At 57.7% G+C, this 11332-nt stretch overlaps 1 protein-coding gene across 1 annotated transcript in view; it reads right to left on the bottom strand.

Moving 5' to 3' along the window:
• Positions 1 to 238: 238 nt before the first annotated feature.
• Positions 239 to 11332, bottom strand: part of LOC134154533 (adenylate cyclase type 10-like) — a 28500-nt gene continuing 17406 nt past the window's right edge. Inside the window, exons 22-36 of the mRNA XM_062601206.1 lie at positions 10807 to 10932; positions 9589 to 9843; positions 8527 to 8871; positions 7991 to 8042; positions 6777 to 6999; positions 6257 to 6364; positions 5710 to 5888; positions 5009 to 5165; positions 4323 to 4527; positions 4148 to 4244; positions 3803 to 3918; positions 2778 to 2895; positions 1641 to 1836; positions 944 to 1132; positions 239 to 403 (exon numbers count right to left, since the gene is read on the bottom strand). Of these exons, the coding sequence (XP_062457190.1) occupies positions 239 to 403; positions 944 to 1132; positions 1641 to 1836; positions 2778 to 2895; positions 3803 to 3918; positions 4148 to 4244; positions 4323 to 4527; positions 5009 to 5165; positions 5710 to 5888; positions 6257 to 6364; positions 6777 to 6999; positions 7991 to 8042; positions 8527 to 8871; positions 9589 to 9843; positions 10807 to 10932 (2531 nt within the window). The remainder of the gene's footprint in view (positions 404 to 943; positions 1133 to 1640; positions 1837 to 2777; positions 2896 to 3802; positions 3919 to 4147; positions 4245 to 4322; positions 4528 to 5008; positions 5166 to 5709; positions 5889 to 6256; positions 6365 to 6776; positions 7000 to 7990; positions 8043 to 8526; positions 8872 to 9588; positions 9844 to 10806; positions 10933 to 11332) is intronic.

The following is an 11332-nucleotide window of genomic DNA, read 5'->3' as shown; positions in this document are numbered from 1 at the left end:
CACTTGATGGAAGCCTAAATGCTAAGCTCTTCAGAATGCTCAGACTGTTTTGTTTTTTGGTTTTTGTTTTGAGTATTAACCTTAGTAATTGTGTAGGTGTTGGTTCTGTTTGACTCAGGTTGTGCAAACATTGTTGTGGGAAAGGAGAGAACGAGGCAGAATACAAGCAGGGGGCCGAAGAATGATGCTGAGTATATTAAAGGAAGAAGGAAAGGAAGAATTGCCTGGACTAGCAGTGTCAGAATTTAATTCCTGGAGAAGAATCCTCCCTTTGCAGTGCTGGCAGCTTCAGCAGGTACCTGGAGCTACAGACCTCTGGCTTTGCTTGGTTCAGGTGCGGAAAATGTGGGGCTGTCTTCAGCCACAAATCTCCCAGGCGGCCTTTTCCCGTGAACCAGCACTCCTAAAGGAAGGGGGGGAAAAAGGCACAGTGAGAGCTGAGAAGAACACGTGACCTCCAGAGCCATGACTTCTGCCTGGGAAGGCAACTAAGGCCTCTCTCAGCAGCTTGTTCCATCCATCAGCCAATGAGCCATGCTGCCAAAACCCCTCAGCGAGCAGAAGGAGAGGCAAGGCCAATTCAGACTCAGCACACGTTGACCCTGGCCTCCCAGAGCTGCCTTAAGGAGCAGGGAAAGATTCCACTTCACCACTCCTCTGCCAAGCAGAGATGCTGCAAAGGAGCAGCTGCAGGGCATACTGCTTCCTCACGTACCAGTCCAGCCCCACTTGGCAGAGAGGGATCACAGCTGCTCTCTACCTTCCTCTTGAGCAGGGCTAAGAGCACCTACCAGCTCACACAGGACTTTGAGCATATGCCCCTGAAGCTCTCGGGGGGCTCTCTCTGGGGCTACCTGCCACAGTACAGTGCGGCCCACCTTCTGCTACAGCAGGCTCAACTTCTGCCCAGGGAGCAACTCAAAGGCACAGGTGAGCAACTTACAGTGCTCATCTCCAGCCAAGTCTTCTCCAGCAGGTTGCCATGGTCTTCACAGGCTTGCAGGCCCTGGTTGAGGCACAGCAGGCTCTGCTCTTCATTCCCCAGCATCAGGAAAATGTAGGCTTTCAGGTGGTAGACTCTGGGGTAGAAGACGGGGCTTGTGGAGCACCGAGAGAAAACCTCTTTGGCGAGCTGCCGAGAAAACAACAGAGAGGTACATCAGGACAAGTCAGAGAGCCCAGCGATGGCTTGGCACAGAGAAGGGCGCCAAATCCCCAAAGAGAAAAACCAGCCACAAAGAAAGGAGGAGTGCACAGCTAGCAAGGCTGAGGTACCACACAAATCTCTCCTGAGCCCTAACACCTCCCATGGAGCAGGCATTTCAGCAGGGCTCACTAGCTCATGGCTGAGCAAGGCTCTTCTCCTCTCCTGTTTGGGCCAAGCAGTCCCACAAGGGAATTCTCACATGCTCAGGAAGACTGCCTTCACCCGACTGCCTTCTCGTCCCCCTCTTGCTGACACCTCTGTTACAGGAGTCTTTAGCCATGTTGCTCCCTAAGCCGCTACCCTCTGGCACTACCCTGACTCCATCCTGTCGTGGCTGCTTCTACCTGCACAGGTCAACCCACTGCTGCTAGCAACACAGCTTTCCCCAGAGGGCCCTTGCAGCATGCCCCTCCCCTTCCTCCGCATCCCTCACCCTTAGAGCCCTGCGGCAGCTCTCACGGGCCCTCCACAAGCTGTGCTCCATGTCCTTTTTCAGCACCAGGCTATGGCACTCCAGGAGCCGGCTGCACGCTTGGCTGGCCACAAGGCAGGCACCAGTGCTCTTCAGCAGCCTCCTGGCCTTTTCAAAGGGCTTCTGGAAGTTGTCCCACTGCCCAAGCCTTGCAAACCTACATTGTCCAGAGGAAAAAAGGAAACACAGACAAACACACACTCAGGCACATTTTGTAGAGATGAGCAAGTAACCAAGAGGTCTCCTAGACCATAGGCTCCAGCCCCAACCTGGCTTCTAGAGGCATTGCATCCTCTAGGACAAGGAAGCTACTGGGGGCACACCTGGGGGGCTGGGGGCTGAAATGCAGCATGTTGTAGCTGCTCCTGATAAGCATCCCTGAGAGCACTGTATTGTAATCAGGCAGCAGTAGCTCAATTCCTTCTCTCCCGCATGAACTTGATGTTCTCGTCTCCCTGCTACATCACAGCTGAGCAGGAATCTACTGCTGTCCCTCCCGACAGGGTCCTCTCCGCTCCCCTTCCCTCCAGTTTGCTTGACCTCTTTATAAACGTGTGCACATGCGGGTCTGTTTGTGAGCCAGCAGCACTCAGCACTCCCCCACAGTGATGAGCGAGACCACAGGGAAACTGCAAGGACTGGAACCCAGTCCCTTGCAGGCACCCAGGAGACACAAGCCATGCTAGGCAGGAGACTGGGACAATGGCTGCCTTCTCCCACAAACACAGCGTTGCTCCAGGCCCTCATGCCCTCCCCGAGCCAAGCTCTTGCACTTAGGCAGCATTCAGCCTGCATCGCTTTCCTGCACTGAGAGAGAGCCACACCAGTCCCCCCCCAACATTCAAGGGGAAAAGGAAGGCTGTGGCTGAATGCCGCCAAGGCATCCTTCCCTGGCAGGGCTCCACAGCAGCACAACCTGGGGCTCCTTGCCACCTTGCTCATCCTGCGTGGCCCCCCGGCCCCTTTCACCACCGTGCTCCAGAAGCAGCCGCCTTGGTGGACATGGGATGGGGGCATGTGATGAACGAAGAGCTCCCCCTTTCCCGGCCACAACCACTGCCTGGGCCTCTCCCCACTCAAAGCAAGTCTCCAACTTACCAAAGAGCCAGGGACGAATACAGTCCAAGCAGGATGCTGCTCTGCGCCTGGAGAAGGCAGTTGGCTTCGTTCTGCTCCACGAACCTCCTGCACTCTTCAAAGGACTTATACTGCCACCCTGCAATACAAATGTCTCTCAGAGAAGCAGCGAAGCAGCACCTCCCTCCCTGGCCTCACCGTGCCTCAGGCATTCAGAGCAGCAGAAAGCTCCAGCGCAGCTGGCAAAGTTCTTGGCAGGCAAAGCACTCACAGAGCAACAAACCTCACAGGAAGCAGGCAAGGGCTGCACTTCTACCCTAGCTCCTCAGGGCTGCTCAAGTGCACGGAACTGCCCTTGAACGCAAGGGCAGAGAGCATCAGGAAGGAAACAAGAGAACTCCCAACTCCCCTGACACCACGTCTTGCCCTTGAGAAATCTGCAGCTTTCTAGCACTGCACAAAGGCACGCTGCCACTGAGCAGCAATGACAGCGACCCCAGAGCACAGGCTCTTAGGTGCCTCCTGCTCAGGCACATGCCAGCACTGCTGGCCCTGCTTCCTGGGGAGCCAGAGCAGAGTGAGGCGGAGAAGAGCTTTCAGAAGGGGCAATCTCAAAACACAGCTAGGAAAGAGCATAACTAAAAGCACTGTCAAATTACTCTTGGCTCCCATGTTAGAAATGCAAAAGCAAAAAAAATTAACGAGGATGCAAGCGAAGAGAGAAACACGCACAGCGGAAAGCTCTGTGGAGGAAATATAAGGATTGCTGGAGGCTCTGGGGTCATCGTTCTCTCAGGAGAAAAACTGCTTTGGCCAGCACAACTGTTTCCGTGTTTCCAGAGGACAGGGAAACCTGGCAGAACTCTTGTGTTGTCTACTCTAGTCTCTGGAAGTCTTGTACTGACGGTGCACTTCTGCTTGTGCTGGGAGGGCTCTGCCTGTTTATACCTTGCACAAAGCCCCCAGCTCTGGCCCACAGCTCCAGGGGGGCAGCCTTGCCTGCCCAGCAAACAGGCTCTCGGGGGCCCTCCTCACTGAGCACTTACCAGCATCAAGCAAGAGGTCTAAGCAGAAGCAGAAGAAGCATGCCTGCCCAACGATCTCATCTGCTCCAGACACCTGCTCCTCTAGCCTGCGCAGCACTGCCTCACATTCCGGGTACCTGGGGAGGAACACAACGAGCCTCCAGGGAGCCTCTCCACGGGCTGGGAGCCCAGGCAGCACCTCCAGACACTTCACACTCCCCTTCCCAGCACCTCTCTCTCCCTCGTTTTCCCTTCTTTGCTCTTCCTCCCAACTCCGTCCCACTTTCTCCAGCAGGCCTGTTCTCACCCAAAGGTCCCTGACCCCTGACACTGCGCAACCCCAACTCTCTCCAGTACTGTGATTACCTCATCTGCAGAAAGAGTGCCGTGAAGAGGGTCCTGAGAACCACGCAGCCCAGGTCAGGCTTCTGCAGCTCCATGCAGAGCCTCTCAGCACGATAGCCTGGGAAGAGAACAAGCAGACTTGCACCGGCTCTCTCGGCAGAGATGCCTTCTTGCAGGCGGTGGGGGCAGTACCTACCTACGTCGACGGACAGAGGCAGATTTCCCAGGCTGAGGGTCAGATGGGACAGGGCCTGGGCAAAGCTGGCCGTGTTTAATACCCCTCCTCCAAAGAGCTGCACCTCAGCGCTAAGCTGCATGGCCGCCCGCCCGTATTGCAGCCACTCTTCCCGGCAGCCCAGGTTCTGGCAGCACAGCGCATATTCCAGGTAGGACAAGAGGACCTAGAAGGGTCCAAACACGACAATGCACACGACTCTGTCTCTCCAGGGCAATTCCCTGGCCTGGAGGGGACAGGCCACAACCCAACTGCCAGCTTCTCTCTTCCACTCTCACAGCGCGCACCCATACGACCAACTCTTCTTCCTACTGCCACTGCTGACTGCAGCTGTGCCAAGACAGGGGCCCCTGGCCTTGCACACCAGCATTATCAAGAGCTACGAGGAAACTACAGAATACACACAGTGGTGCTGCCTTACAGCCAGAACCACCTCCATGCTCACAATTAGGAAACAAATCCAATGCGAGGGACTACCAAAAGCAGCAGCAACCCACACCCTCTGGAAGTTCATCCAGAAAAGGGCAGGCACACGTCCATCTTTGGGCTCTTCTTGCCGGGGGCAGGCCCTGCTGGTACTCTTGCCAGGCCAGGGAAAAGGAGCCGTGTCAGGGACGGGTCTGCTGCTGCAGAGAGAAGGCACTCACGTGACTCGCATCCTCGGACTCCTCGGCCGTGTTCACCTTCATGAGTGCTGCCAGGCGGGAGAGCCTCCGACTGCCGGCGGCGCTCTCCAGGCTGAAGAGCTGCCGCAGTAAGGACAGGCAGTGGCTTTGCCGGAACAGCCAGGGGAGCCTCTGCCTCCTGCCACACAAGGGAAACTGCTGGGCCACAGCCACTAGGCACACTGTGCCGAGTCCCACGGGGCGGGGGAAGCAGGGGGATGGAGGAGACGGCTGCACCTCCTTGCAGAAGGGCAGCTGACGCAGGCACGGCCGCAGCGATACAAGCGGCAGAACCAAGGAGTACCACCCAGGAAGCGTGACTGCTAAAGATGGTGTCTTGGCACTACAGCCTAGGCAGGCCAAGCAAAGCTGGCCACCGGGAGGAAAAGGGGCCTTGCACGGGAGGCCTGCGCCTGGCTGCAGCCTCTGAGCTTCCTCCCTCTCACAGCTCACCTCCGCTTACGCCAACAGGCCCACCTCCTGCTCCTGCCAGCACACTCCCTTCCCCTCCCCAGACTCGGCTCCCCACTAACACCTCCCTGCTCTCACCAACACCATCTCCCATGCCAGCACCCCAGTAGCTGCCCAATACAACCCACAGCTGCTCCACCCATTAGCCTCCAGCTCCCTCAGCAGCTTTTCCTCTGCCTAGAAGAGCCTTTGCTTTCCCTTCTGCGTCTTACCCTGCCTCCTGAGGAACGGAGGAGTCTCTGTTCTTCTTGTGAGAGGCATGCTCTGACTTTTCCAGCACAAGCTGCAAGGCGGCGCCAGTGGAGGTCGTGGGGAATTTCCTCTTCAGAAGGCTCAATGCCTTCCTGATCGTTGTCTTCGCCAGCTCCGTTTGTCCCATATGGTAGCAGACCTGCACAGCAAAAGGGCTTTGAAGGCTGTCCCGTTTGGCACAAAGCTCATCCCCAGTGCATCAAGCAGCCCCAGGCACAGCTGGGAATCCTGAGCCTCCCAGCTACTGGGAACGCTAAGAACAAGGATACTGGGAAGGCTCCCAAAGGGCTCCGATTCAGAACATAACCAATTGCGTGTCTCTGGTGGAATCAAGGCCAGGACCTCAGCTGGTTTTGGCCAGGGGGCAAAGGGGCCCCAGGAAAGCAGGCTGAGAGCAGTCGCAGTTAGGTGGGCCAGGGAGAGCCTGCCCCACCGCACCCTACCCCACAGGAAAGCATTCAACTCCACCCACCGGGGGAGCCCACCAAAACCACCCTGTCACCTTACCTCTCCTTTGAGGCTCAGCAAAGTGGCTTCTTCAAAGCAAGCAAGCGCGTTTCCCTTCTTAGCCACCAAGGTCCTCAGCACTTCTGCCTTCTTCAGGTTCCGGAAGGCCTTTGAACAAGCACACAGAGAGCAGCTGAGCATCGCTGCCAAGCCTGTCCCCAGCCCCAGCACTCCCAGGTGCCTCCAGCATCTTGCTGAGGAGGCCTGCACCTGCCCCTGGTGATGCCCACCCAAGCACAGTCACGCTGCCTCTCACACCACGCGCACAAACACTCCTTTGCACCACCACCTGGGAGGTGCACCTTGCACCAAGGGGCTGCTTCACAGCCCTGTCTCTCTTGCCACAGGAGAGGCAAACAGGAGGCAAACGCTGGGTCTCCCTCCCACCAATTCGTCCCTGAGTCCCCACAAAGGAAGGCCCCCAGGCAGGCCCTATTGCAGTGGGAAAACTGGCTTGCTCAGGGCAAGGCACTTGAGAGGACTCCATGGGCAGTGGGCTCTGGCAAGCACGGCAACTCACCAGGTAGTTGTCGGAGACGTGCAAGTAGGCAGCCGCACCCTCCAGCAGATAATAAAAGGCTCTGGCGTCATTGCCCACTGCCATGTAGTGCTGAGCCAAGGGCACAAGCACCAAGTCCACAATGGCCTTGCAGCTGCAGGAACACTCCACACCCTGCGTCCACTGGGTCTTGCTGGGCACCTTGGGCATCCATTCGGTCTTAGCCAGAAACTGCTTTGCCGCTCTGGAGACAAGATCACGGAGAAAGAAGACACCAAAGCACACACCAGCGTCACCAACACTGCTCCTTCAGCCTACGTTAAAGACACATTCTAGCACAGCACGAGGCCACACACACGAAGGCACCGCACGGGAGCCGTGGGCTGCACAGCCTTCCCAGGTGTGCTGAGGGAGCTCGCTCAGTCCTTCTTTCTACCCCACACAACAGTGACCTGCACCCAGAGTTCCCTGGGCCCTCCCAGCTTACAACTGACACCACTGACTCCGGTGCGGGCTGCAGCCCCCCATCATTGCTATGACTTCCCCCTGTGCTCCTTCCTCCCTTCCGCTCTCGCCTTCCCTCCTCCCTCAAGACCTTTGGCTCTCCCCGCACGGCAAGCAAAGCCAGGACAACTCACTCACACAGCACGCTTTGGCAAGATTTGTTCCCTGACACTGCGGGCACATTGACCAGTATATGCTGGGCACTCAGAGGAGCCCTGGGGCCCCAGAGCACAGGCACAGTGGACTCAGGCAGGGCAGAACCGGCACGAGAAGCAACAGCTCCCCTTTTCAGCAATGGCAAGCCATTCCGTTGGCCATAGCTGTAACAAAGCGGCAGGAGCACCGGTCCTGTTGGCGCCTTTGCTGTCCCTGCTCTGGAGGAGCACTGCTCTTTTAGGCAGGCAGAGAGACCAGCTGGCATTTCTGTCCCCTTCCACAAGCCACCCTGCCTCCAGGGGCTGCTTTGCCCCTGCACAGCTTGCAACACTGCTCTCTAACAGCTAGAAAGCCAGGGCTGCTCCACTCCAAACCACCATCAGCACTGGGATCCCACTGGCTTCCCCAAAGATACGCATCCCCATGCCCATCTCAACCCAGCTGCCTCTCACAGGCCTGATCTCGCCAATGCTAGACTCACAACGGGCAGCCCAAGCGGGGAACTCCGCTTATCTCCTCTGCACACCCTCACCCCACTGCCCCCCAAAATCATCTTCAAAACCTTGGCTCCTCACTGAAAAATCTCCTCCAAGCAGCTCTTCTCTTTCAGTACACCACTTGAAGCATCTGTAAAGAAAGCATGCCATTAAACACCTCCTCACTGCACATGCCGTAGAGCTGCTTCTTGCCATTCTGTAGCACCAAGGGAGGAAGAGCAGAGCCAAAGGCCCTGGCGGCAGCTCCCTCTCCAGCTCCTTCCCTGACATCTGCCTTCACTGTGGGGCTCAACTCCAGATTTAACCTAGCTTCACCAAGTGTACTAGACACACTAGCTAATACACCTCAGCCTGCTGAGCCACGCGTGCACCTCTGCCGGGGGATGGGCTGCCCTCCCGTAATTCTGGGAAAATGCAGGTGGACACGCAAGGGGAGAAAGGCGCTACGCTGTGGACACATCATCGCTCTCATTGTGGAGCTGTGCTCAGTGGAGAAATGAACTAGTCCTACAACATTATCCGCCTTGCACTGGAAGCATCCCCACGCTTGTGTGAAACAAGTGTGCGGTAGGAGTGGGCAGGACCCAGGCTCCAGAGCAGGGCACACGGCATACCCGTAGAGGCGGGGAGCTCGTCCAACTTCATCTCCTCGCTGGTCGCCAGGGAGGCCTCCCAGTTGCGCCAGGAGCAGTCGCTGCCATGCTCTTCTCCGCTCTCGGCCTCCTGCGTGCTGCCGAGGGCCAAGCGGTGGAAGGCAACAAAGTCGCCTCCCCCGCAGCACTGGCACTTGTGCGTGTGCCTCTCCAGGAAGGCCGCACACTTGTGGTGCAGGGCCACCCTCTGTCCCTTCGGCCACAGCTCGTACGCAGCCTCCTGCAGCAGTGGGGCGCAAAAGGCCAGCACGCCAGACTCCAGCCTCGCCCTCTGCTTGCTCTCCTCCATGGATGACTTCTGGGCATCTGAAAGGCAATGGGGCTTCCCATCAGCCAGAGCTGGGGCCGGAGCTGGAGCCACAGCTCAGGCAAGCCATAGCTGCACCATGAAAGACAGGCCTTGGCGTGGGCCCTTGGCAGGAAACCAGCGCTCCTGCACTCAGAGCCTCCGGGCCAGACAGCAAAAGGGCCCACCTTGCCTTCCTCACACTAGCACGGCCAGCGCAACGGGCTGCTGGCCTGCTCTCCCTGCCAACAGGCTGTGCAGCTGCGCCCCAGGCGGCAGCTGGGGATGCTGCCAGCCGCAGAAGCAAGACACAGCCAGCTCTTTCTGCCCACTCTGCAAGACACTCCCAGCCTCCTACGCTCCCCCGGCGCTAGGGGACAATAAAGATCAACGCACACTAAATCCCTCATCTGCACACAGCGGGAGGCTGGGTCAGCAGGTCCGGGCTTTCGTACTCCCTCTCCTACATGGGCTATGAGCCGCGCTTGTAGGCAGGGCAGCAGAGGGACTCGCAACACCTCACTGCAATATTGCCCTCCAGCACAAAGCACAAAGCACAGGCTCCTCGGAAATGGACTCGTCAGAGCTTTTAACAACCCATCCCTAACTCCCCGGGGTGCCATGAGCATTACACACCTCCTCCAGGCAGGGGGCATTCTCTGGGGAGCCCCACCGGGGACACAGACAGCGGCAGCAGCAGCCTGCAGTGCTCCCAGGCTCCCCTTACCACCTCTTACCGCTCTCCTCCTCCAGAGAGGTGCCTGACCCCTCGGTGGGAACACTGCTCTCTTCTGCCCCCTTGGCAGCATTCAGCCACTTGAGGATGTTGCATCTCACCAGGGCATTCAGCGCCTTGTTCAGCTTGGCCCTGCTCCACCCAGGAAGGATGTGGAACAGCAGCTCCGTGCTAAACAGCAGCCCTAGGATGGCTGCACACTTCAGAACCATCTGCTCCGAGGGCTTCATGCTGTCCAGCTCAGCCAGCGCAATCCCTGCCAAAAGCAAGCCACACGTCTCTCCCTTGCCCACTCCCCACCATCACGGCCTGCATTAGCTGCAACACTTGAGTGGGTAGATTCTTCCCTAGGGACCCAGCCCCTTGGACAACTGCAACCCAGGGCACGTGTCTTCAAGATGCCTCTGCTCCTGCTTGACTCACAGGAAGCAAGGACGCAGGAAAGCAGAGATGCTCAGACGAACGCTCCCCCACCACGGATGAGCAGGGCAGCATCCAGCACATGCATATGTCCGGGCATGCAGCTTGCCAGCTCTGCGCTCTATTTATGTCCACAGGGCACACAGACAGAGAGCTTTTCCTGCACCGCCGAGGCCAGCTCAGAGCTCCCCACAACCCCGCACTTCCCTTGGTCACACAAGACTTTCCCCTTCTTGGACAAAGCAGCTCCTTCAAGAAGAACACTTGGGCATGGGGGACATTTCTGCCACCGGCATTCGGCCAGGGTTTGGCTTGAGGGCAGCCATGCTCATTCACAGCTTCCTATCCAGCACCCCCTAGAAATGGGGCGATTTCTGGGCCAGCCCAGAAAACAACAGGCAAAGAGAGATTCGCAAGACGGCTTTGGTTGGGCTTCAGTGCCTTGAGGCCCCCACAAGCAGGAGAAATTACAAACAGAACAATGAGGTGCGAAGCCTAGTTCAAAGCTCAATCGGAGCCATGACAAATATCCCCTGGAAATGCATTTTCTCTTGCTGAGAACAGTCTGCTCCCAATACCTTCCTTTCTCCGCCCCCTGCCCACCCCACCCCACTCAGAGCAGACAACGTGCAGGTTTCTCTGCGGACAATCCCACGGCACCAAAGCAACCTGCCCAGCAGAGTCCCAGAGGGGAGAGGCTCAACTCTGCAGCACACCGAGGCCCACACTCTCCAGCTCAGGCCCTGGCAAAGGCACCCAGCACTGCTGCCAGCTGCCACAGCGCGGCTCAGCCCCTCACCTTTCAATGTAGGGGGAAGTACTGTGTTCTGCGGGGTCACAGCCGGTCTCATGGTGCACACCCTGCGGTCCTTCCCCGCGCTGGAGCTTCGTGCTGCTGTGGTGGTTGAAGCCTCCGTCACAGAAGCTGAGCGGCACAAGGGAGCAGGAGAAAGCGATTAGCAAAGGGAGACAATTCATGTCATGACTTCCTGCTTGCAAACACTACAAAATCCACCTCAGCTGGAACAAGGCCTGCCTCAGGTGGGCTGATGCACTTGGCCTGCACCAAACATGCTCGCTAAGACGAGCAAAGCACTTCCCTTGCATACCTTTGTTTCATAGCCCTTCCCTAACATTAGCTGTTGCCAGGCAGTTTCCCCAAACACTCCCAAGTCAAAGGCTCCAGACCTCCTGACTGGGGAGGCAACGCCTCAAGGCAGAAGGCAGCAGTGTTGCCGTCATCCCAGAGGCAGGCACCTTGCCAGTGCAAATGCAAAATTGGGGGTCCATGGCAAGCTGGTTGGCATTCATCCCTAGGTCGTGTT

Source organism: Rhea pennata, unplaced genomic scaffold, assembly GCF_028389875.1.
Source record: "Rhea pennata isolate bPtePen1 unplaced genomic scaffold, bPtePen1.pri scaffold_32, whole genome shotgun sequence".
Lineage (NCBI taxonomy): Eukaryota > Metazoa > Chordata > Aves > Rheiformes > Rheidae > Rhea > Rhea pennata.
This window is presented reverse-complemented; position numbering and strand designations above follow the sequence as displayed.